Source organism: Spea bombifrons, chromosome 9, assembly GCF_027358695.1.
Source record: "Spea bombifrons isolate aSpeBom1 chromosome 9, aSpeBom1.2.pri, whole genome shotgun sequence".
NCBI classification, from domain to species: Eukaryota; Metazoa; Chordata; class Amphibia; order Anura; family Pelobatidae; genus Spea; species Spea bombifrons.
The window spans coordinates 33255699-33283368 of NC_071095.1; the positions used below are offsets into that span (position 1 = coordinate 33255699).

The following is a 27670-nucleotide window of genomic DNA, read 5'->3' on the forward strand; positions in this document are numbered from 1 at the left end:
AATACAGGGTTAATATGTCTTATTCAGTTGATTAATACCTGCAATACTGTTTCCATGTATTTATTTGATCTATACCTGCGATGCTACGTTTCCTATACTATTGTATACCTGCAAATACAGGATTTGTATGTCTGATTCTGTTTATTTGAGATCACAAGTGAATTTCAGTTGATCTATACATGCAAAGCTTGGTTTGTGTGTTAATGTGTTGATCTATACCTGCTATCGGCAACTGGGGCTAATGTTAATATATATGGGCAGCAGGGGCATCAATACACAAGGGGCAAAAACACTAAGGGGGGTATAAACGACAATGCAGTGTGAAAAATCCATTCTGATGTAGACGTCTGTGACGTAGATTGTGTCGTGCTGTTTGTGTGTTTTGGTAATCAGTGTAGCAGAGCCTGTCCTTGGGTGTGTGTGTATAAGTGTTGGTGTGGCAGAGCCTGTCCTGGTGTGTGTTTGGGTGTTGGTGTGGCAGAGCCTGTCCTGGTGTGTGTTCGGTTGTCAGTGTGGTAGAGCCTGTCCTAGGGTGTGTGTTTGGGTGTCTGTGTGGCAGAGCCTGTTCTGGTGTGTGTGTGTTTGGTTGTCGGTGTGGCAGAGCCTGTCCTGGTGTGTGTGTTTGGTTGTCAGTGTGTCAGAGCCTGTCCTAGGGTGTGTGTTTGGGTGTCAGTGTGTCAGAGCCTGTCCTGGTGTCTGTGTGTGTTTGATTGTCGGTGTGGCAGAGCCTGTCCTGGTGTGTGTGTCTGGGTGTTGGTGTGACAGAGCCTGTCCTGGTGTGTGTGTCTGGGTGTCGGTGTGACAGAGCCTGTCCTGGTGTGTGTGTGTGTGTCTGTGTGACAGAGCCTGTCCTGGTGTGTGTGTCTGGGTGTCGGTGTGACAGAGCCTGTCCTGGTGTGTGTGTGTGTGGCAGAGCCTGTCCTGGTGTGAGTGTGTGTGTTTGGCTGTCGGTGTGGCAGAGCCTGTCCTAGTGTGTGTGTCTGGGTGTCGGTGTGACAGAGCCTGTGTTGGTGTGTGTGTTTGGTCATCTGTTTCCTGGTACTTAACTTACAGTAGGAATTATTTAATTTATATTTATCCAGAGATAAAATGCCCTCTTGAAGTTGTAGTGACTTCAGGGGACAAAACATTCAAGGCCATTTAGTGGAAAAGTTATTTATTGTGTTATAATATTTATTTCAAGGATTAGTCGCACTCAATTGTGGCTTCATATTATATTTTGTATAGCATATGTGCAACTGCAGAAAAAAAATTGTATTCACCAACATCCCCCGGTTCCAACAAGGCCTCACATGCATGGTTCATGCATTTTTTGAGGAAGCCATGAGACCATAACTGGAACATGCGCAAATTTTCAGAAATTGGTTTACTGGGCCCATATCCCATTTGGGAACAGTAAACAAGTCAAGGTGTTCAACTAGGGTAGTTTTGACAGTTTTCAGCCAGCCATTTCTTCACCGATGTCTGATTGGGGAAAAGTTAGTATATTAAGAAGAAAGATTAAGAAAAAATGAAATTATTTTTTGTAACTGGCAACTGTATGAAATGCAGTTGCCAATGCACAGACCGGGCTTATCAGGGCAACCAGAACAGTAAAATACTGTGTCCTTCCTTTGGCATTACACACCCTGCACCGTTTCTGTGTTTTAGATTTTTTGGAGGTTGGAGGAAATTTGAAAGGAAAATGTTCTTCCTGAATTATCAGAGACACTGAAGGGCCTTGTTCAGCTGGAGCCAAGATTTCTCAGAGTAACATAAACTGAAAAGATAAAAAAAATGTGTTTTTTTGGGCAGGGTGTATTTTTAAAAAAATTAAGAAGGCATTGTGAGTTGCAATCTGCATTATTATACCCCCTATTTGCCACTTTGCCTCCTTGATATGCCTTGTACCCCCCTATCTCCCACTCTGCCCCCCAGATATGCCTTATACCCCCCCCATTTACCGATGCATCCCTAGACTTGTCCCCTGTGCTCCAGACTTCCTGGCATCAAGTGGGGGCAACCGGTGGACGTCTGCACGATGCGCATAGACAACCTCCGCTGCTGCTGCCCGGTACTTCTGCTGGGGCTTCTATGGTGGAAGGTCATGTCACGACGGCATTTGCTCTGAAAAACCTTGTCTTATAATCAAGTAAATATGGTATTCATGAAAGCCACAACTGTGTTTACACTAAAATCAAAACTTTTAATAACATGTTCGCAAATAACAATAAACTGGGAACATTCGACTCAGGATTTTTTTAATCACAAATTAAAGGTTTTTACCCATATTAAAATGCAGTACTCAATCAATATAAAATTCTTCCTATGTAAGCAGGATCTGTGACGGTATGTGCTCTCAATCCCTATCATGCTTTTGTAACAGAGAGCTCAGAATATCAAATAACACTAGGGAGCATGTGGTTTACTAAAAATGTAAAAGCTGGAGTAAAAACACATTTTGCTGTGTGTACAGGGATATGCTTACTTTCATATTGGGTAACAGAAAATAAAAAACATGACCTGTTTTTTAAACAGTCAAAGATTTCAACTATGATTTATAACTGGTGTTTTATGAATACTATTCACCTAATCAGTAATTTACCAGCAAGATACATAATAATTAAAATCTTAAACATAGCACTTATTTTTAGTTCCAGTCATTTAACAATGTCTACAATATACAGAAAAGAAATATCAGAAAACAGACATATTAACTGTTAAACTTAGAACTGGTAATCAAACCTACATTATCTCTAAGTAATGGTTTAGTGAAATCTAGGAACAACATGAACATTGTGAGTAACAGAAAAAGTGATCTCTTGAAACTGCAGGAAATATCTGCTACTTCTCAAGGCTGAGCTTTACCCTCCGGATCTTTGTCATAGATATAGCTTCCAACACATCCTGTGTTAACACCTGCAATATATAAATACATACAGAAATTACTATAATTTTATGAAATGTGTTTAAAAGTACTCAAAGGAAAATATTTCTTATCAACAGTGAATATGAAAAGACATCTTCCATGATGGACATAAGCTGTGTTGTCCGTAGCAACTATTATTGGGACAACAAATAAATATACCATGTACAGCATCTGAATCAGCCAATGTGAATGTGATAATGGGGCACAGAAAAGCCTTGCTAAATATGTAAATCACAGGTTTTATTTTTTATCTCACCCTTTCCCTTTATTGTAACGTTTCTGCAACTTACACAAGGCTTAAATGTAATATAAAAGAAGAAAAACATCACTGTGTCGAAAAAAGTGCTCAAAAAACCCAAGAAACATTGTCAGATGCTCCCTAAAACTGGGACTGAGGGTTTTGAAAACACACCAGTATTAAACAGTACAAGGGGGTAATTTGCACTTAGCTTGGACATACAGGCGAATTTTGAGCTGGGTTGAATCTTACTGACATCTCCTTAGTAAGTGAGGAGTTACAAGCAAAGAAGGAGGGTAAAGTATAAATCCTTGTAATTCCATATATCTATATATATCTATATATATATATATATATATATATAATCTGTCGCCAGGACCCCGAATGCTGAACAGTATGCTGTCTCCCGGGTGCTCGGGTTCGACATATTGCAGACCAGGTAGACAGATTGTTGGGAGGGGCTGGAGATGATCCAGCGGTCGTAGTACATTTCTAGTAGAAATGACAAAGTTAAAGGCTGGTGGTGGTAGTGGTGGGGGGGCTTTTTAGGGCACTAGGTCAGAAACTTAGGAAAGGACCTCCAAGGTAATATTCTCTGGAATATTACCTGTACCACATGCTACATCAGTGAGACAGTGGGAGCTTAGGGAGATCAATGCGTGGCTAAGAGTGTGGTGTAAGAAAGAGGGATTTGGGTTTTGGAGCACTGCGCAGACTTTGCAGTGCAGGAATGGACTGTACCTCAATGAAGAGAGGGCTGCAGTTCTTAGGGGAGAGGATGGCAGAGGAACCAAGGATCTTTTAAACTAGGTTATGGGGGAGGATAAAGATAGAATTGAAGGGCTAGCTAGAGTAGACTGGGAAGGTGTTCTAACTATGGGAAAAGGGGGTGAGAGCAGTGGTGGGGTTAGCATAGACAATATGGAGCTACATAGTACAAAACCTGCAGTCATTAAGTATTTGTCAACTGATGAACCAAAAATGGGTAGTAATCTTAAACGTCATAGAGGTTTCTTTCCTGTTAGTCCTGAGCCAATGGGGAGTAACAGACCATACATAAAATCCCCTCCCAAAATGCAGGTACCCAAAATCTGTGTCCGAACCCCACAGTCTTTAGAGTCTCTGGTAATTAGGAAAATGTGGCAGGGGGGAAAAGTAGTCCCAACGAACCCCTTGTACCCATCTCCCCAAAAACCGAACCCATTCCGAGGCCAGGGTCCTTTAATCTGTAGGGAGGAGGCTAGCCCCAAGGCCCCTCCAGGAGCCCAGGGCACAGAGGCTTACAGCACTACTCTCTTTCAAACACAAATAATAAACCTACATAATCAATATAGGGTGAGCAGTTTAATATAAGGTGATCCCAACACCAACAAAAAATTGAATCAACTGACTCTGACATGAGAGTATACAAATACACAGACTGATGCCAGCGCTATTCATATACACACTGACTGACACTACAGTATGCACTCTTATATATACATACATTATATGGACAAAAGTATAGAGACACCTGGACATTACACCAACAGGTACTTTGATGACATTGCATTCTGGGGCACTGGGGGCACAGTCATGCTTGAATAGAAAAGGGCCTTCCCCAAACTGTTATTATTTTGGATAATGACATTTTGTCTTGGTATGCTGAAGCATTAAGATTTTCCTTCACTAGGCTTAGCTTAAACTCTGTTTTCAATAATTAAGAGGATACGGAGTGAAAGCACAACCAACAGCAATTTGATCAAGCAAAACTTTAATATAGAACTCTCACTACAGCAGGTGGAAAATAGCTGTGTATGCAAACTTATATGTATGTATATATGTGTGCGTAAAACGAGTAAATCAATCAATATCACAGCAATCAATGCTATAGTGTCAAATGTCAACACAGTAATACATCACCAAGCCAAGTAGTTATCACTCCTCAAGCTTATTAACTCACAACTCAGCAGAGACTGGGAAACCCCTCAGAACAGTCTTTTCGAAGAGCCACTTGTCTTGGAAGCAAGGATCCCTGGATCGGTCCTGGGCTGCCTGTGCACGTTCTTGCAAACACCGCAGGTGATGTTCCAAAGTTTGTGATTGCGGCCTTGGGTTTTTATAGCCGTTGTAGGGACTTTCCAGAATCTTCCAGGGACAAGTGTCTTTACGTCATGTTATCTCTAGGTGGCATCGTTTGCGCCATTTCTTTGCAGCTGAAGAAGTACCTAAACTAAATGTGTCCTGCATTTTGGCGCCCAGCCTGGGCAAGCATTACTTATTCTACAGTGAGTTTTATTAGATTTCTTTTCATTGTTCATTGATTATTATTTCTTTGATTATTATTGTATGTCTTTTTGTATATTTTTAGTTTGAAATGTATTTTTAATATCTTTCTTGCTTAATGTTTGTTTACTTTTCTTTTAATAAATTATATATTTTTATATTAACACTTTGCCGGAGCGCTGTCTTCGAGTTATACTTTTTGTAACCATAGGTCTTCCCTTGTCAAGAGGGATTCCACATCTCTCCAAGGATTAGCTGCTCTGTTCACAAACACTTAAACATTGAATATTATTTATTCCTTTCACTCTTTTTCTACCGACAATGATAAGATCGAATTATCACTTGATTTTTCTATAAATAGGGTAGTCTCCCTTCTTCTTTTCACTTAATACACATTATATTCACTTAATACACATTTATTATATTTAATATATATATATATTGTGGTAAAGTGTATGGGAGAGTGGTTGATGGGATATATATCTCACCTGGTTACCTCAGCCAGGCATGGTAGCAAACCCAGGTGCTCTCAGGTGAGGCTTCCTAAGCTCGTTACTGGGGAGGAAGCCTTAAAAGAGAGGGCTGTTAGGTTTGCAGAGAGAGGGAGAAACTGAATGAAGGAGCAGCTACAGCCAGCGCTGCAGCCCACCAGGTATGAAGCTTTACCCCATGCAAAACCTGTTACTTTGCGCCAGACCTTAGGCTGCTAGAGAGGTATCCTGCTGTTTAGTTAGAGCCGGACAGGCTTATAGTTTGTTTTGTTTACAAGGTGCTCTGTGACTACAACGTCTAAATAAACACGCTTTTACGTTGGAAACCTGTGTGAAACTGTCATTGCCGCCCCATGCGTAAGCTGTCCCCTACAATTGGTGGAGAATGCGGGCACAGTTGTGCTAGGAGCAACGGCAGGACAAAACACAGCATCTGAATTTTGTGGACATTTAAAGGGCCGGAAGCATATGTCCTGAGTGAAGGCTGCAGCACTGTAAGGCCCATCCGGCACAATGGAGAAAGTGATAAAGCAGCTGATACAGGCTAACCTGAGACATGAGCAGGCCTTGGAACAGCAACGGAAGTTTCATGCAGAGGCTTTTCACGCCCAGCAACATGCGCAACAGCAGACTATGGCCCAACAACAGGAAACGAATCGCCTGTTAATGGAGCAGATTGCTGCGCTCAGAGAGACTGTTGTGGCTCAACCCCAACAAGTGGAGGCAAGCCCCCTTGAGACTGTTAACGTGAGGAGGGCCGTTCAGCGGGGCTTACAAAAGATGACACCTGCCGACGACGTTGAGGCCTACCTCACCGTATTTGAGAGAGTGGCGGAGAGAGAGAGACTGCCAGTTGCAGAGTGGGCAGAAGTGATTGCACCCTTCCTGACTGGTGAACCGCAAAAGGCCTACTATGACCTCGGGGAGCAGGATGTCCGGGACTTTACAAAACTAAAAATGGAGATCCTTGCTCGCCTGGGTGTTACGCCCGCTGTTCGGGCCAAGAGAGTCCACTGTTGGAAATACACCATGGACAAGCCTACCAGGTCCCAGATGTATGATCTGATTCATCTTGTACGCAAGTGGCTGGAACCAGAATCCACTACACCAGCCCAGATTGTGGAAAAGGTGGTAGTGGACCACTACCTCCGCGCCCTCCCGGCGGAGCTACAACGGTGGGTTGGGCATGGAGACCCCAGAACTGCTGAGCAGCTGGTCAACATGGTGGAAAGGTTCATAGCAACCGAGGACTTCCTCCGTGAGGTCCCTGCGGCACCAACACCTTCCAAGACTGTCAGACCCGCGACATCTTTGGGTAAGAGAGTTCCAGCTGGAGGTGTATGGAAAAATGTGAGAGAGAGCAGGGCTCTAGAGTTTGGGCAAGGGCAAAAGACTGATCCTGAACCCCTGGGACCCCACAATCCTAGAAAGGGCTCTCTACTAAGGAGGCCAGGGACCCCCCAGTGCTGGAGGTGCCATGAGTGGGGACACATAGCCGCCTATTGCCCTCTTAACTCAGAGCCCATGGTGTGTGACGCTAGTCGGCGTCAGTCCCTATTTGCAGAACCTGTTTGTGCAGCCATTCCAGAGTCAGAGACTGAGCCACATTTTTGTATGGTGACAATAAATGACTGCTCCGTGAAGGCACTTTTGGACTCGGGTAGCCTGGTGACTTTGGTTCGGGCCGGCCTTGTGGCTATGGACTACGTGCCGAACAAGCACATAAGAGTGCTATGCATCCACGGGGATATTGTCGCTTACCCTGTGGCCCCCATTAAGTTGGTGACCCCATCTGGAACTGTGACCTACGAAGTCGGAGTGGTAAAAAGACTTATGCATCCGGTTATATTAGGCCGCGATTTCCCATTGTTCTGGGAGTTGTGGAAAAGGGGGAACGTTTCTGCAGCGGGGGAACAAACTCCGGCAGAGTCTGTACCCTTCCCTGTAAATAATGGGTCATGTGAGACGGCCATTGGAAACAATGATACCAGTAAGGGGCATGATGAAAAGGATGTAGGCCCACCTGAAATGTATAGTGAAGATTCTTTCCCCTTGCAGGTGTTAGCTGGGGAGGAAGAAGAAGAAACTTCCCTACCCGGCCAACAGGTCTTAGATTTAGAAATGTCTCGGGGTAACTTCGGGACCGAGCAAGTGAGAGACCCCACTCTGGGAACTGCACGGGCAAATGTCACCGTAGTAAATGGGGTACCACAGGAACCCGAAGCTGACCAGAAATTTCCACATTTTGCCATGAATGGGGATCTAGTGTACCGGGTCACCAAAGTTAACACGGAAATTGTGGAACAGCTTCTGGTGCCGAAACCATACCGACACCTGGTGCTGGACATAGCTCATAACCATGTGTTTGGGGGGCACTTGGGGACTAATAAAACGCAAGAGAGGGTCCTCCAAAGGTTTTATTGGCCTGGGGTGTATGAAGAAGTAAAAAGGTATTGTGAGTCATGCCCCACATGCCAGAAAAGTGCCCCAACACCACACTTCCGTAGCCCCTTGGTGCCACTTCCCATCATCGAAGTACCATTTGAGAGAGTTGCCATGGATTTGGTAGGGCCCATTGTCAAATCTGCTAGGGGACACCAATACATTTTGGTTGTATTGGATTATGCTACCCGGTACCCAGAGGCGGTACCCTTAAGAAACATGGCCTCCAAAAATATTGCTAGGGAGTTGTTTTACATGTTCTCTCGCACGGGGATCCCTAAAGAAATTCTTACTGACCAGGGTACGCCCTTTATGTCACGGGTCATGAAAGACCTGTGTAAGTTGTTTAAAATCACTCACCTCCGTACCTCAGTGTACCACCCTCAAACAGACGGGTTAGTTGAGAGGTTTAACAAAACCCTCAAGCATATGCTAAAAAAGGTGGTAGAAAGGGATGGCCGGGATTGGGACTGTCTATTACCCTACCTCATGTTCTCTATCCGGGAGGTGCCCCAAGCGTCTACAGGGTTTTCCCCCTTTGAGTTAGTCTATGGCCGACATCCAAGGGGTTTGTTAGATATTGCCAAAGAAACTTGGGAGACCGAGGCCACCCCATATAAAAGTGTTATTGAACATGTGGCTCAGATGCAGGACCGAATAGCGACAGTGATGCCTATAGTTAAAACGCATCTGCAAAGAGCACAGGAGGCCCAGAGCAGAATTTATAACAGATCTGCCAGGTTGAGGGCCTTTAATCCTGGGGACAGGGTCCTGGTTTTAGTGCCCACCGTTGAAAGTAAGTTTTTAGCCAAGTGGCAGGGTCCCTATGAGGTTGTAGAGAAGATGAGTGAGGTGAACTACAAGGTCCATCAACCAGGCAGGAGAAAACCCTTCCAGGTTTACCACGTAAACCTGATCAAGCCGTGGAAAGATCGGGAGTCTTTGGGGGCAACCCAGGCAGGGGTCAAAGAAGTGGGGCAACCCGTTCCCCCAGTAACAATAGGAGAGGCACTGTCAGTGCCCCAGAAGCAGGAGGTGAGGGAGTTCCTGCAGGAAAACAGACGCAAGTTTTCGGACCTACCTGGGCGTACCCACCTCATAAAACACCATATTAAAACTGAGCCTCACAGTAAAGTGAACCTGAAGCCATACAGGATACCAGAAGCACGTAGGGAGGCGGTATCCTCTGAGGTCAGGCGCATGCTTGAATTAGGTGTGATTGAGGAATCCACTAGTGAATGGTCAAGCCCCATTGTGCTAATCCCAAAGCCCAATGGGACGTGGAGGTTCTGTAATGACTTCAGGAGATTAAATGAGGTCTCAAAGTTTGATGCGTACCCCATGCCCCGAGTGGATGAACTGGTTGAGAGGCTTGGGAAGGCAAGGTACATCACAACACTTGACCTTACAAAGGGCTATTGGCAGATACCGTTGACTGAGGAGGCTAAAGAGAAGACTGCCTTTTCCACTCCAGAGGGCCTGTTCCAGTATGTTGTAATGCCATTTGGGTTACATGGGGCCCCTGCTACCTTCCAGAGGCTGATGGATCTGATTTTGAGACCGCATCGTGATTATGCCGCTGCTTACCTGGACGATGTGGTAATTTTTTCGTCTGACTGGAAAAGTCACCTCTGTAAGGTACAGGGCGTGTTAGACTCCATTAGTGATGCAGGCCTAACCATAAACCCTGAAAAATGTGCAGTGGGTCTGGAGGAAGCAAGATACCTGGGTTATATCATTGGTAGGGGGCTGGTTAAACCCCAGATCAATAAGATTGAGGTGATACAGAACTGGCCTAGGCCAGTAACAAAGAAACAAGTGAGGGCTTTCCTTGGCATAACCGGGTACTACTGTCGGTTCGTGCCCAACTTTGCCTCAATGGCAACACCATTGACAGACTTAACGAAGGGTGATAAGTCAGTGATGGTAAAGTGGAACCCCGAGGCAGAGAAGGCTTTTCAGAGTCTGAAGTCTGCCCTATGTGACCAGCCAGTGCTCGTTTCCCCAGATTTTAGGAAACCATTTCTGGTTCAGACAGACGCGTCTGCTACAGGTTTGGGAGCAGTTTTGTCGCAAGTGGTTAATGGGGAAGAACACCCAGTGCTGTACCTGAGTAGGAAACTGACCCCAGCAGAGGCAAATTATGCCATAGTGGAAAGGGAGTGTCTCGCCATCAAGTGGGCGTTGGAGTCCCTGAGATATTACCTGCTGGGCCGGGAATTCGTGTTGGTGACTGACCATGCTCCTTTGGCATGGATGAAACAGAATAAGGAGAGAAATGCAAGAGTGACCAGATGGTTTCTCTCCTTGCAAAATTTTAGATTTACAGTGGAGCATAGACCAGGGAAGTTGCATGGGAATGCGGATGCGTTGTCCAGGGTGTACTGTATGGTTGCTGACGCTGTCCAGACCTCTGGTCTGGAGTCGACGGGGGGGATATGTGGTAAAGTGTATGGGAGAGTGGTTGATGGGATATATATCTCACCTGGTTACCTCAGCCAGGCATGGTAGCAAACCCAGGTGCTCTCAGGTGAGGCTTCCTAAGCTCGTTACTGGGGAGGAAGCCTTAAAAGAGAGGGCTGTTAGGTTTGCAGAGAGAGGGAGAAACTGAATGAAGGAGCAGCTACAGCCAGCGCTGCAGCCCACCAGGTATGAAGCTTTACCCCATGCAAAACCTGTTACTTTGCGCCAGACCTTAGGCTGCTAGAGAGGTATCCTGCTGTTTAGTTAGAGCCGGACAGGCTTATAGTTTGTTTTGTTTACAAGGTGCTCTGTGACTACAACGTCTAAATAAACACGCTTTTACGTTGGAAACCTGTGTGAAACTGTCATTGCCGCCCCATGCGTAAGCTGTCCCCTACAATATATATATATATATATATATATATATATATATATATATATATATATATATATATATATATACTAGTAATAACACCGCTGTATCTTCCTTTTCTTCCATAAAGACATGGTTGGATGAGTTTGATGTGGAAGAACTTGACTGGCCTGGACAGAGCCCTGACCTTAACCCCATGTAACACTTTTGGAATTAACTGGAATGGAGATTGTGGATCGTCTTCTCTTCCAGCATCAGTGCCTGACCTCATGAATGTTCCACTGGATGAATGGGCAACAATTTCTTTTTGTATAAAGCCTTTCCAGAAGACTTGATGGTGTTATAGCTGCAAAGGGGGGACTAACTTAATATAAATGTCTAAGTTTCTAGAATGCAGTGTCGTAAAATTACCTGTTGATGTAATGGTTAGGTGTCCCAACACCTTTGTCCATATAGTGTACATACGCTACTCCTCTCCCCCTCACCTCGTAGAGACCTGCCGTGTGTCTACTACTATTGTGAATTCAGCAGCCTGTGCTGTGAGGCACGGTGAAGTGAGTGCTGTGAGGCCCCCAGCAGGGTCATGTAATGCATGTTATGTGACCCTGCTAGGCGCCTCACAGCACCCTCTTCACTGCCCCCCCCCTGCAGGAAAGCCTAGGGTGCCAGATTAACAATGGTAGCCCTGGTCAGTTTTTATCACATCATAATCATAACATAATAACACTCATCTGTTCCATCTGTGTCCTCCATTTTAGCTTTATTTTTGTTAAATAAATCATGACATGGCGTAATATGTTATGTGTTGTTCATCTAAAAATTTTTTTACATAATTTATAGATATTTTCTAATATTTTTTTAATATTTAAATGCTGATACTAAAACTTTTGTTAAGTTACCCTACCTATGCAAGTGCTTCTATTATCAATGTAAACTTAATTTCTAGACACAAATGATGCCTATTCATACAGATAAATGTGATTTACTTTATATGTTTGAGTCTATGCAAGTGCATATACATATGTTTACAAATTTGGAGATCATACTTAATAACTAACCTTTAGGTCCAAAAAGGATTCCATAACAGGGCTTATGGCAGTAAGGCTGTCCATCGTGCTGCAAAAACAAACAGAAGTTTAAGGAGTCAGTACTTACATATGAAAATAAATGTCTATTTTACATGGCTCGATTGTGTAATGCATATTTCTTATTCAATGTATTATAAACATTTGTATTGTATATATTTGCTAATGTGCTGCTATCTTGGGGTATTTAAGGGCATTTTGTCCTCGCCAACATGATAGCACAAATGCCACCTTATGCATCAGTGGACAAGATTAAGTAATAGATTGCAGCATTGTGTTGAGAGACCTTATGCCCTACTGGGCTCACTGTGCAAGTCACAGAATTGAGTGTGTGTATGTGTGATATGATAGCTCAGTGGTCCCTTTGAATTCTCATGTGATCCCTCTTACAAATCCACACAGGTTTGCGGCAGACCCCCATTTACACTTGCCTCTTACCCTGTCCACTAGCTACTTAGCTTGTACTTTTGTATGACCTATGCCAGCATGATATATTGACCTGACTCTGACTCAGTGAGGGTTCTGGAATGGTATAATGATACTCCCCTTGTGCGCATGCACAGAAAGCACTCCCATTAATTTCCTGCAACAGTACTACATAGGAGGTGTCGAAGTTTACTGTCCCTAACAATCAATTCAAATCACTTTCCTAAGGTAGAAGAAGTTGTAGACCTGCATGTTCAGTTGCTTTCCTCCTTTGTAGTCAAAATATCATTGTCACTGACTAGCTGTTTGAACCAGCCAATCAATGGTAGGAAAGTGCACCCATTGAAATCAATAGGATTGTTTAATGCGTTTGCTTACAGTGGTTTGACTAGACCCCCTGCTGCAGTGTTTGTCGAGCTAGCACTAGAGGTGACTGTGTTCATGGAGATCTATTCCGACAAAGCATCATAAGAGATAAGTGTTATATAATGGGGATGACATCACCAAGTAGTCCCCTTTATATACCTGGTTTAATCCGTTGAAGGCTGTATTACATCTTTTTATGCTTAAGGATGGCAAGCATTTTTGACAATACCTTTGATCTCCTTGCTTGAAGCAGTCTGGATGCGGTCGAGTTTATGATCACTGACATACCCCTAGAGCAGAGTGTAACACCTCTAACCTAGATGAATGATATTCCCAGCTTTGCATCCTCACACCACATGTCTATATCACACTTATACATATATACACTCACTGGTCTGAGCATCTCAAAAACTGCTGATTTCACACACAACCATCTTTAGAGTTTACAGAGAATGGTTCGAAAAAGAGAAAATATCCAGTGAGGGGCAGTTGTGTGGATGAAAGGTCAGAGGACAATGGGCAGACTGGTTCGAGATGACAGAAAGGCAACAGTAACTCACTCGTTACAACCAGAATACCATGCACAATCTGCGACATTCAGATGGCAGGGTCAGACTTTGGCTTAAACAACATGAAAGCATGGATCCATCCTGCCTTGTATCAAGCGTTCAGGCTGGTGATGGTGTTGTAATGGCGTGGGGGCCTTTTCTTGGCACACTTTGGGCCTCTTAGTACCAACTGAGCATCATTTAAACACGACAGCCTACCCGAGTATTGTTGCTGACCATGTCCATCCCATCCATGTAGTAGGTACATTTTGCTAGTACCGGGTTTGACCCCCTTTTGCCTTCAGAACTGGCTTCATTCTTTGTGGCATACTTTCTACAAGGTGCTGGAAATATTCCTCAAAGATTTTGGTCCATATGGACATGATGGCTTCAGGCATTTGCCGCAGATTTGTCGGCTGCACATCCATGATGCAAATCTCTCGTTTCACCACATCCAAAAGGTGCTCTATTGGATTGAGATCTGGTGACTGTGGAGGCCACTGGAGTACAGTGAACTCATTGTCATGTTCAAGAAACCAGTTTGAGATGATGTGAACTTTGTTGCATGATGCATTATCCTGCTGGAAGTAGTCACCAGAACATGGGATCTATGCTTTCATGTTGTTTACGCCAAATTCTGATCCTGCCATCTGAATGTTGCAGCTGGAATAGAGACTCATCAGACCAGGAAACGTTCTTCCAGTCTTCCATTGTCCAATTTTGGTGAGCCTGTGCAAATTGTAGCCTCGGTTTCCTGTTCTTAGCTGACAGGAGTGGCACCCAGTGTGGACTTCTGCTCCTGTAGTCCATCTGCTTCAAGGTTCGACGTGTTGTGCGTTCTGAAATGGTATTCTGCATACCTTGGTTGTAACGAGTGTTTATTTTAGTTACTGTTGTCGAACCAGTCTGCCAGTCTCCTCTGATAGCTGATATCAACAAGGCATTTCCATCCACACAACTGATACTCACTGGATAGTTTCTCTTTTTCGGACCATTCTCTGTAAACCCTAGAGATGGTTGTGCGTGAAAATCCCAGTAGATCAGCAGCTTCTGAAACACCAAAAACGTTCAAGGTCACTTAAATCCCCTTTCTTCCCCATTCTGATGCTGGGTTTGAACTTCAGCAAGTTGTCCTGACTGCCTCTACATGCCTAAATGCATTAAGTTGCTGCCATATGATTGACTGTTTAGCTATTTGTGTTAACAAGCAATTGAACAGGTGCACCTAATAAAGAGGCCAGTGAGTATATATATATATATATATATATATATAGTTATGTAAAATATGAAAAAAAATATGAAAAATATATAAAATAAAAAACAAGACAGGTGTCACGCACAGCAAGGTTTCGAGATTCTGATGCTAGATAGGACCACTGGGAGCGGGCCGAAACAAAGTCAAGGATCATCATAAGTCCATGGATAGGCAGCAGCAGTGCAGCATCCCAAAAACAACCTGGTGCTGTAAATGATAGGTGCACTACCTTCCATATGCAGGGTTGCTGTTTCAAACCTTCATGGCTCCTGATGGTATTGTTATGGGTTCAAAGGCAGGGAGGATAATGTCTCCACTGCTTCAGCAATACTCCTCCAGCTTCCAGTAAATCAGCCCAACGAACAGCATGCAGATCTGAACAGTCTATTTAGTAAGCTCCCAATGCAGTGGACAAAACCAGTCGCATTTTTTTTAAAAGCAGACAAACATTTATTACAGGGAAAGACAGAAAAGCATCAGATAACTGGGTAATACAATTAACGTCTAACAATACAAGAAGCTAGTTCTCCATCAGGTACTCTAATTATGGAGTTATGGGATACAATGGGGAAAGGGAGTGCACGTGACACACAGGGGACATAATACAATTACCTTTGGTGAAGATACCTGTACACAAGACATATAATTGGATTAACGATAGGGAGTTTCCCCATTGTCTGGAAAACAGGGTGCCCCCCAGCCTACACACAGTGATACTCCCACAACCAGCATGTCCCTGGATGCCTCTCAGTGTCATCGGCGGTCAGTCAACGTATAGGGGACTGTGACATGTTTGCAGTCCACCAGAGAGTTCCAAGGGGAAATCCACCATCTCCCACTTAGGCGCTGGAAGTGTCTGCAGCCGGATAGAGGGACAATAGTGCGCTCCGGAGACAGCATAATCCACAACAGGAAGGATAAAACTGGGATGCAGGCCTGTCCTGTTTTTTTTTAAGAAAGATATACATAACATTTATCAACCTAGTAAAAATGTTTTGATCTCTTGCAGGGGGTCACTGTAGTATGAGCCTAACTAAATTGATCCAGATAATGGCACGAGTGCAAACTGAAACCAAAACAAATTTAACCCCTTAACGACAATCCCCGTACATGTACGGGGTTGCCGTGCAACGGGTTAACGACAATGCCCGTACATGTACGGGCTGCCGTTAAATAGCTGCATCGCCGCGATCGCGGCGTTTTCGCCGCGATCTGCGGCTTTGCAGCATCCACGGAAGCCTCACAAGTGAGGCTGACCGTGGATCCGGGGAGGGCAGCCCTCGGCAGCCCTCCCCGGAAGAAAAATGGCCGCCGCCGCACCGATCATCAAAGATCGCGGCGGCGCCCGGCTAAAACAGCTTAGGAAGCGATCTGAATCGCTTCCTAAGCATAAATGGTGTTACTGACATGCCTCGATATCGAGGCATGTCAGCAACACTACCCCCCTACCCCGAGGAGCAACCACAAGTGCCATCCTGTAAATGACGTTGCCGTCATTCACAGGATGGCATCAACAATAAATATGAGTTCATAGAGGGTCTATCCAGACCCTCTTGTGAACTCTCGAGCTCCTCCTGCAGGTTGAATGCAGGTACTGCATCCAACCATGCAAGGTCAATGGAGCCCAGCTCACTAATGAGTGATTAGTAAAAAAAATTAAAAAAAAATTAAAAAAAAAAATTAAAAAAATGTTTAAAAAAAATAAAAATAATATGGTAACATAAAAATTCCCACTGTCACCAAAAAAAAAAAAAAAAAATTAATAAGCAAGTCCTAAAATTCTTTATCTTTACAAAAATTACAGCATGGAAAGAGTTAAAATATTGGCATTACAAATGCCCATAGGGTGTCTCGTATTAAAAAATGCATGAGTGGATGGGATAAATTGAATTGGCCGGGTTCAAAGGTGTCCCAAATATGGGACATGGGGCAGATGTCTAAATGGCCAAAAAATACACACCTCACAAAGGCGGCCTTTTACCTCCCAAATAACCCAACAAACCCATGCATGTGGGGTATCACTGCGCTCAGGAGATGTTACTGAACACATATTGGGGTGTTGTTTGACACGGACATATACCAGGAGCGATAAATTTATACCTGAAGTACAACGTGTGTGAAAAAAATACAAAAAAATGTACTACCATAAAGTTTCACAAAGGCTGGTGGTAAAATGAGTGCATGGAAAGTGTTAAATTACCAGCATGTGAAATACCTTGGGGTGTCTAGTTTTTAAAAATATATGACTTGATGGGGTAAATTGCATTGGCCGGCTTCAAAGATACCCGAAATGGCACATGGGGGGAAGAATTACCAGATTTGGAAAAAAAGGTTTTGAAATAGCAAAACGCTACCTGTACTTATTGCCCCATAACGTGCAGAAAAAAGCAAAAAAACATAAAAACATTGGGTATTTCTAAACTCAGGACAAATAGTAGAATCTATTTAGCAGGTTTTTTCATTCGTTTTTGCAGATGAGTAAAAGTTTTTTGTTTAAAAAGTGAGAAAAAGTAATTTTTTAACAAAAAATCCCCATATTTTATCATTTTTTTTATAGTAAATTAGATGATATGATAAAATTAATGGTATCTAAAGAAAGCCCTGTTTGTCCTGAAAAAAACAATATATAATATGTGTGGGAGCACGAAATGAGAAAGAAGAAAATCACAGCTAAACAGCAACACCGAAAAATGTTAAAATAGCCATTGTCCCACAATATACTACGAGTAAAAACCCCTATTGTCCTTAAGGGGTTAAAGAACTGGACAATTTTGCCCAGTAGGTGGAAAAAATCCCTCATGGCTCCACACTATTTGAAATACAATGTGCAGCAGTATTTGATATTATGATGACAGTAGATGACATTCCTCTTAGAGAAAGCTAAGAGTCATTAGTGGGTGATTAAGGGATATATATATATACCCTGGCTCATACACCAAAGCAATTCTATCCCCCCCCCCGGTTAGCAGAAATATACTGTATGTCAGGTGTTACATCCCCCTGCCATTTATACTTTTTAGTTAAAACGATTGATGTATATGACAAAACCAATTACAACATACACCATACCGCACTGAACCCAAGCCCTCCACTCTGTCTCCCACTCCCAATGGAAATCATGGCAGACCAACTATGGAGCATATTGTGTCACTCCGTCCGTAGTCACGTCATCATTCACTGCGCCTCAACCACAAGGAACTCTGCCCTTAAGCAGCTGTGCACTAAACCAAGATGTGGCCCGAAAAGTTTTTAGGATTTGGTTTTTGAGTGTATTATCCAATGTACTAATAAAGCATTCTTATTTTTGAAAAAAACGTTTAGTATCTCGTTCTTTATGTATAGAGGCGGTCCATTCTAAGCAGATATACCATATTGGCTCGGATATAGGCCCCCCCCGTATATAGGCCGCACCCTAAAAGTTTGGTGCTTTTTTAAAGAAAAAGTTGTTTTCTTTAAAAAAGCACCAAAAAACATGCTGCCACTCTGTCCCCCCCCGAGATATGCTGCCACTGTCCTCCCTCCCCGAGATATGCTACCACTGTCCTCCCCCCCCCCCGAGATATGCTGCCACTGTCCTCCCTCCCCGAGATATGCTACCTACTGTCCTCCCTCCCTGAGATATGCTACCACTGTCCTCCCTCCCCGAGATATGCTACCACTGTCCTCCCTCCCCGAGATATGCTAGCACTGTCCTCCCTCCCCGAGATATGCTACCACTGTCCTCCTCTGCCCCCCCCGACTTACCGGAGCAGACTCCCGGGTGTCTTGCGGGGCCGGCGGGGGACATCTACGCAATACGCGTATACAACTTCCGGTGCCGGCACCGGAAGTTGTATTGCGTGGATGTCCCCCGCCGGCCCCGCAAGACACCCAGGAGTCTGCTCCGGTAAGGCCGGGAGGGGGCAGAGGTAAAACGCATCGTGCTGACGGTCCGCACGATGCGCTTAGACAACCTCCCGAGCCGGCACCCCCCCGTGGGAAGTGCTGGCAGGGGAGGCTGTCTGAGCGTATCGGGGAGTAGGATGTAGGTCCCCTGCACCGCTGCGGGGGATCTGTATCCTTACCCCGCTGCCTGCCCGGCACCCGGGACTGCATGTCCCGGGCGTCGGGTGCTAGACCCCGAATATAGGCCGCCCCCCGACTTTAAAGACTTAAAGTGGGGGAAAAAAGTGTGGCCTATATTCGAGCCAATACGGTAATAGTTTGTTGTGGAACATAGCCATGGATGGTGCGTCTGGATATATCCAGTGATGCAGGAGACTTCTTAGCTACTGCTAGGATTATGCGTAGTAAGGCCACATAACGTATTCCCTCAGTGAGCATAAAGCCATAAACGGCAGCCTCCGGTGTGATATGGAAGTTGTAGATGTGCAGCTGTCTCAAAAAAGACTGAAGAGATGCCCAAAACAGTTGTATTGTAGGGCAGGTCCAAAGGTTATGGAACAAATCCGCATCCACAAATTTACACTTTGGGCAAGAATCATTAGGGATTATTCCCATTAACAACTGTCTATGTTGGGAAAGATAGACTTGGTGTGCAATCATAAATTGCATGTCAACATAGGAGCTAGCAGGCAGCACTCTACATGTGGCTAACATGTTTTTAACCAGGTCCTCACCATTAATGTTCGGGAAGTGCGTAAGCCACGCCAACACACCCCTTGGCATATGAGCGTGAGAAAAAGTTGTTTGCATTAATTAATGAACTAGTTTTGTTGATGTATGATTCCCAGAAGTCAGCCCAACCCGCCTGTCCAGGGGTTATCCCAGTCATTTGGTCAAAAGGTGTTGATCTGCATTCTAACAAAGCTTCTCACCCACAGATAAGCAAACCAGGTTATTATTCCCCTCTTAGCCCACGTGAGATAGGGGTCCAATGCGATCCCCTCCTGGAATATTGGGTTGTTGCAGAATGGTTGGAAAAGAGAAACCCGCCATTGCAAACCCAGCCTTATTCTAACCAATTTCCAAGCCCTTTTAGTGGAATAGAGAAGAGGATTGTCCCTAATGGTGAAAGGCGTAAGAGGGCCAGTAGCGCTATAGAGGGGCTAAGGTGTTGTTCAAGGGTAGTGTCCGTATAGTTATTCGAGTATGAGATCCAGTCCGCCGCATACCGGTATAGGGCCGCTACATTATAATTCCTAACTACGGGTAGATTGAAGACCAACCTCTGTTTGCCCTTTCTGAGATTAATGGCAATTTAAGATCTCTTATTGTTCCAAATAAACTTTCAAAACGCATTGGACAACCGACTTTCCGTTTTCTTAAGAAAAAGTGGAAGAGATTATATGAGGTACAACAACCTTGGAAATGTAACCATTTTAATGTCAGGAACCAGGTCCATACAGACGACTGTAAAGACCCAGAGTGCCCAAAGATTGTGTTCAGGAGTTACGGTGCAGGAGCGGAGTTGGACAGGACCTGGTGCAGGGCGACAGTACTCTCCCGGTGGGCATCTAGGGTTGTGCAGCCACATACCAGCGCCCTGTCATAGCAGCGGATGATGGCAGAACAGAACTTGGAGATATCCTGCAGGCACCCTGGAGCAGGCATGAGACATAGCACTAGAATCATGTGTAGGATGCTGCAGGCTGGAAGTAGGGAAGCTAAGCAGAGTATATAGCAGAAACATAACAAGAAAGAGACAGGGAGACCAAGCAAAAACCATAACCAGACAAGATATACATAATACAGGGCACGACAGGGAACAAGACAAGGAATACTCAAGATCCGACATGAACAGGACAGGAGACAAGATATACATGATACAGGGCACGACAGGGAACAATACAAGGAATACTCAAGATCCAACATGAACAGGGCAGGACACCCCTCTACGGGGTTACAAGACAAGACACCCCTCTCCCGGGGTTACAAGACAAGACACCCCTCTGCCGGGGGTTCAAGACAGGACACCCCGCTGCCGGGGGTTCAAGACAGGACACCCCGCTACTGGGGGTTCAAGACAGGACACCCCTCTATCCGGAGTTCAAGACAGGACACCCCTCTACCGGGGTTACAAGACAGGAAACCCCTCTACCGGGGTTACAAGACAGGACAACAAGACACAGAGCTGACAAGACTGACCAGGCAACACATAAATACATAGAAACCACAGGACCAAACAGGACTAGCCTAGGACTACAAGATAACAATTGGAGATTCCGTCACATCTTATGGCCATAGTATGCTTAGCCCACCACTACGACAAAGTACTCCAATGACGGTGGGTCCTAACGCTAAATCCTGCTTACAGAGGTACGAAATAAACTGAACATTGAATCTATACACATATCAGAGAGACATACCTGTAGACTGCAGACTGAGACAAACAGAACACAAGCGTGGGGCACACCTTATAAAGGAAACAAAGCTGTAGCAAAGAGCAAGACTGGAATCAAGGAATCAGAGGTTCAGGACAAAACATACAAAAAGAAATGCAGCTCCGCAGCCTGGGTAGAGAGTGACATTTAATTAGAGTTATTCAGCCTGAAAATGAAAGTGGAAGTTTCATTCAACTTTGTAGCTCTTTCATGAGTTTACTAATCAAAGGTTTATAGTTCAGGGAATAGAGATCAGTTGGATGTTTTCGGATTCTAACCCCCAGGCTTTGGATGGACTCCTGAGCGGGTGTAAACACAACTCTTGAGACTTCGATTAATTTAAAAAAAAGCCCTGAAATTTGCCCATATTTTTCTATCAAACTAAGAATTTGTGGAACAATAAGTGGATACGAATAATAAAACATCATCTGTGAAAGCCTACCCTTTTACTGGTTTGGGGCCTATTTGAATTCCAAGAATATCTAGTGTTAAATTAAATAACAACGGTGAAAGCGGACATCCCTGTCTCACTCCACGCGCCATTGTAATTGGAGGAGAATCCAAACCATTGGTAGCGATAACTGTAGTGGGATTATCATAGAGTTGCCGGATTAGTGATAGGAAGGTGCTGATGTTTAATCACCGTGAACATATGGGACCAAGATACTAGGTCAAAAGCCTTTTTTTATTATTATTATTTTTTAATAAGACAATACAAAAGTAAGAGCTTCTTATAGTATGAAACAATGTACCTCTATACCCTGCTTGGCCACATGACACTAAACATAAACATAATATGTAAAGAAATAAAGAAAAAAGTATTAAGATGATAATATATAATGGTGATGGCCATCTTGACTCTTGACAGGCAGTTTGAAATTCAAGTAACGATTTCATAAAAGACAAGACAATGTGCATTACCATCTTCTAGTATCATAATGTACAAGATTAATACAAGATAGACAAACAACAATAAGGTATATGGTTATTAAAAGAATATAATTTATAATTGATTGTATCCGATGTGGGTAGATCCCTGTGCCTAGTAGTTAACATGTTTCTTTAAACAGTAATTTATATTTTATAGGGTAAGTCTTCCCCAAAGTTTCCAATATTTGTGAATAAATCATTTTGCTCTGTAGTAGCCATTTTCCATATTACTCTGATTTTATATCTGATTTTTAACATGTTCCCAACAAACTATCTTGACACTGTATATTCCTCGTGACTTGGTTACATGCCCTTATCCACTTATCTTCTGCAATTAGTAAATTGTCCAAATTTAGTTCCTCCTCCCATTTTTTCCATGCGGGTGGTGACTTAAAGCTTTCTAGTTCTAGAATCAAGTCACTACAATATCTTAGAATTCTCTTTCTAGGCTGATTATCAAATATTTTTATACATTTGTTCTCCTTCTCTTCTTTATTCCCCAAAAATAGGGATTTTGGTGCAATACATTCCTGCTGTAGAGTATGTAGCCAATTGCAAAGTCTGCTCAGTGCTCCAAAAACCCAAGACCCTCTTTCTTACACCACCTTCTCAGGCAAAGCATGTAAAGTATCTTATATGCAGTGATGTCAGCCAGTGTAATAAAGCACAAAAATAACACCGCATCTCTGCTCCCGTCGTACGTAATAAAAGGTTGTCAGCTGAAGTTCATGGGCAGAGTGGGGAAGTACTTTTTTATTATAATATCTAGGGCAGGCCTAAGGTGTTCAGGGACCATGTATGGGGCACCCACATGATGGCCCCCCCATCATCACCCCCCCCAAAGTCTCTGACTCCTCTTCACTGTGTCACCCCTGTCTTTTTTCATTCATCATGTAGTTCAGGTATAGATCAAATAAAAAACACAAGGATACATTGCAGGTATAGAGCACCTGAATAAAACACAAACTGGAAAAGCACATGTAAACTCAGTTATTGTCACGTCTGCAATACAGCAGAGGATCCTCGCTGCAGAAATTGGGAAGGCGCCTCCTGGCGGAGATGGAGGGCCCAGCAACGAAACACCAAAGTGAATCACGGACACAGGAGCGTAGCGCAGTACAAAATCCAGGAACGAAAATAATAAATAAAAAATAATAAATTCAGGGGTCAGGCAAAAGAGTAGTCGGGGTCACGAGCTGAGGTCAGGGCAGGCAGCAAACAGCAAGGTCAAAAACTAGCCGGAGTCAGAACCAATAAATAACAAAGGAATATGGAACGCTAGTGAAGGCTATTAGGCACTATCACAGGCAAAGGTGAAGTGCCTACTGAGGGTTTAAATATCCCTCTCACTTACAGGATCCTCCTACCCACCTAATTAGGGGGAGGAGGAAAAAAGATAAATGTCGCTTTAAGAAGCGACATGAATATTTATGAGTTAGCCGTTCGCGCATGCGTGAACGGCACTCCTGACGTCGAGGCGCGCGCCCCGTCAGGATCCAGTGATCTCTGCGGGGACGCGCGTCTAACCGCCGGACGGACCTGGCGGCGGCTCCCGCCAACGGAACGAGCAGGGGGCTGGACGCGCGGGCTGCGTCTCAGCTCCCCTACCAGGGAGGAGGTAACAGTTATAGATCAAATAAATAATGAATGGAAACCCTAAATTACAGGCATAGATCACAGGTTGCACACCTTGTGGGGAATCCGCCGATCTGTAGTCCCAGTCGGGGCTACATACCAATGATCCGGGTATGATCCCTCTATAACGCTGCTTACCAAAACGCGGCGAAAATATCTGATTAAAGGAGGATTATAACCATTGTGCCTTAATTAAAAGGCATAAAAGATATATAATCAAAAGAAAAATAAGAAGACCTGGTGAAAAGAAGGGAAGAAAGGAAGAAGAGGACAAGGGAAAGGGGAAGGAAAGAAAAGAGAAAAAAAAAACACCTGGAGTGATTAGTGCCAGAATACTGGAGGGGAAGGAAGAAGAAGGAGGAAAGAAAAAGACTTGGTCAGTAAGAATTGGATAAAGAATAACAAAAAACCACAGACTACACCAAGTAAGATACATCTGATATAGTCCCGTCAGGCTCTAAGGTACTCATCTAACTTGAAATGTGATGAAAATGTTTGAAGTGGACTTAAACATTTTAAATGCTCATGATACATATTAAATGTTTAAATGTTTAAACAATACCGTTTATATTAACTGCTATATATGTCCATTTGGAATTCATAACCAAAAAAACACAGAATTATTCCCTATAACTATTTAAGAGGGGAAAGAGGCATTATCAACTTATAAGATGCCTCCAAAGACTAATCAGAATAGCCAACACAGAAAAGACAAGGAGAAAGAGAAAAAAGAGACTAAAACTGACAAAAGGACTTCTGAGTCTGCTCTGGCCTTCTTCTCACCCCTCCAAACCAAATCTAGTACACCAAAGAAATAATCTGATATTTCACTCCCAATGGACGATTCCTCTGAAAGTTTCACAGACTCTCTAACTGTCTCCCAAACTTATCTAAAAAAATGTTTAGATGCTCAACTAGATATTATAAAAACAGAGATTAATAAAAACTCTGGCGAAACAAACTCAAAAATAGAAGACTTAACCAACACAGTAAAAGATATGGAACAAATACTAGCAGGTTTGGCTGAAATGAAACATTCTCTAGGAACATTAGAGGATAAAATAAAGGAATTGGAAATTTAATTTGGAGATTTGGAAGATCGATCAAGGAGGAATAATTTAAGGTTCAGAAACATTCCAGAATCGGTAATGCAAGATGGGCTAAAAGAGTTTATTCATTTATTTAATCAATGATGTTCAGAACTACAATTCCCAAATGGAAAGATTTCATTGTTTAAAGAAGCCTAAACATATCTCTGAGGCGGTGCCAAGAGATGTTAACTACCAGTCTTTCCTATTTAAAGAACGCATTCGCCAAGTCAAAAGAGACCGAACCAAAGAAGATGACTCCTATATTATAGCTATTATATACTATATATACTATTAAATACTATAGATATTCTGATTTTCTCAGCTCTATCCTTCAATACCTGATACTGGCGAAAATCCTTTTCAGAAGTATTAAAAATATTACGAGAACACAACATTCAATACACATGGGGTTTTCCCAATAAACTAAAAATTAATTCGGACAGTCATTTCGAGAATTTTGGTCAACCTGCGGATGTTACAAGATGGCTTCGCTCCAACAAGATAATATGATTTTTTTTCTTTTTTTGAAACTAAGGACAGATACAAAATAATATAGAATATAGAAGGGCTTAGAGAATGGCTGCACCATGCTTTATGGATTTCAATAACGATAAATTGCATGGAATCAACACAAATATGCAATGCTGTTCTGTTTAGGCCATCATTGTTATTTTATTTTGGGGGGGGCACATTCACTATAGACACATTGGTGATATAAATTAGCAATATGTAATTGTTATAATGATTGCACATAATGTATACAGAACACTTGATCAGGCTACTAACAGCCATGCCCAGACATGCCTGTTATACTTAACACATATTTTTTGAACTGTTAAGGTTCAAAATGTTTGAATTTTGGAAGATGGGAGCATGACTCTAAAACAAATAATTCCAATATGTAACCTAGCCGAGGGCAACTATCTTCATATGTGGTGGTTCTGCAACAAAATCAAAAAATATGGGATACTGCTTTTACTTTGATAAAACGGTTTACAAAAATAGGATGGCACCCTCTTGATCCAATGATCCAATACAAAAAAACTTTTATGATACACTGCTTATTAGCCACGAAAAATTTAATTGCCAGACAATGGAAACAAGACTCAGCTATTTCTCAACAAAAACTAGAATTAGAACTAAGATACCAGATAGATATGGAAAAATAAGTAAGTTGGATTAATGGTTCATCTGCAAAAACTAGAGAGGTCTGGGAGAAGATGTTGAAAGAGTTTACAGTATATAGCAATAACCCTGATCATTTAATTTAGAACTCAAAAGTAACAGATATCTTATGATCCTGCTCTCATTTCCCTTACTGCGCCCCCCCCCCCAAAAGAATCTGTTTTAGTGTTATGTTATTAATGTTATGTATTGTATTTTTATACTGGAACATTTTATTATTTAAAGAATTATTTAAGAAGATTAAAAAAAAAGAAGTGTCTCATTGCAAAAGACAAGACCTTTAAGCTTATTTCTAGAAGAACAGGACTGACAGCAGTGAGTCGGACGGCAGCAGGCCAATATAGCCCTGCCAAACTTATAGTTGGGGCCCCAAGCTCCTGCCACACACAATAAAATACTTACACTCACATACTTATACGCACAGAGTAACATATTGTAACGTTTCACCCTTGGCTGTCTGGACTTGTTTAAACTTTGTGCTGCTCATTTACATTACCAACCACTAGTGGCCACCCTTGTCACTCTGAACCACTGTATCATGTCCAGCTGCACTCAGACCTGATTGCCATGTCCAGATGCACCTCGTTTCCTGGTTATTATAGCCTTTATAAACCTGCCCAGCTCTTCAGTCTGGGCCTTGACATTAATGTTAGAGGCCTGCCTGGTTTCATTCCTGATCTGTTCCTGTTTTGATTCCTGATCTGTTCCTGTTTTGATTCCTGATCTGTTTCTGTATTGTTCCTGAGTTGCGGCCAGTGCCCCACTAGTGGACTCCCAAGTCGAGTGCCCTGCATCCGGACTCCCAAGTCGAGTGCCCTGCATCCGGACTCCCAAGTCGAGTGCCCTGTGTCCGGACTCCCAAGTCGAGTGCCCTGCGTCCGGACTCCCAAGTCGAGTGCCCTGCGTCCGGACTCCCAAGTCGAGTGCCCAGCGTCCGGACTCCCAAGTCGAGTGCCCTGCGTCCGGACTCCCAAGTCGAGTGCCCCGCGTCCGGACTCCCAAGTCGTGTTCCCTGCGTCCGGACTCCCAAGTCGAGTGCCCTGCGTCCGGACTCCCAAGTCGAGTGCCCTGCGTCCGGACTCCCAAGTCGAGTGCCCTGCAAGTGGGCAACCTTCCGTGTGCGCCCCATCAAGAGGGCTTCCTGCCGTGTGCGCCCCATCCAGAGGATACTTATACACAAAGTAACATACTAACACACAACGATATATTTACACAGACATACAGAACATACCTACACACAGTATTATATTTCTACACTCACGGTAACATACCTACACAGATTTACTAAAGTACACACACGTACAGTAACATACTTATGCACAACTTACCTTTGTTGGTCCAGCCTGGTGGGTAATTTCCATCCGGCTTAACCCAATCTTAACAATCTTAAACCAGCCTTTAAACCAGAAAAAAAAAAGAATACTCACTTCAGCATGACCTCCAGGTGTAAGGGTCTTTGAACAACGTTCACAGCGCAGGCAAGGTCGATGCCAGTCCTTGCCAAGGGAGGTCACCTTCTCAGCTATTTTAAAAAACAAAACAGATACATACCATTGTTCCACTTTGTTTAATTTGTTATTTGTTTAACAACATATTTGAAACCTATTTTACAGTACAAATATGCCAGAATGCCAAATATAAAGTTG

At 43.4% G+C, this 27670-nt stretch overlaps 1 protein-coding gene across 2 annotated transcripts in view; it reads right to left on the reverse strand.

Moving 5' to 3' along the window:
* Nucleotides 1-2164: 2164 nt before the first annotated feature.
* Nucleotides 2165-27670, reverse strand: part of LOC128504703 (cysteine-rich protein 2-like) — an 85981-nt gene continuing 60475 nt past the window's right edge. The window contains exons 6-9 of one of the 2 annotated variants that reach the window (XR_008355480.1): nt 27452-27546; nt 12239-12296; nt 2454-2898; nt 2165-2345 (exon numbers count right to left, since the gene is read on the reverse strand). Coding sequence is in view for 1 of the 2 variants with exons in the window: in XM_053474878.1 (XP_053330853.1) it covers nt 2831-2898; nt 12239-12296; nt 27452-27546 (221 nt within the window). In the remaining variant the exon portion in view is untranslated. Of the gene's footprint in view, nt 2899-12238; nt 12297-27451; nt 27547-27670 lie in introns of both variants that reach the window. The other variant, XM_053474878.1, reaches the window with a different exon arrangement.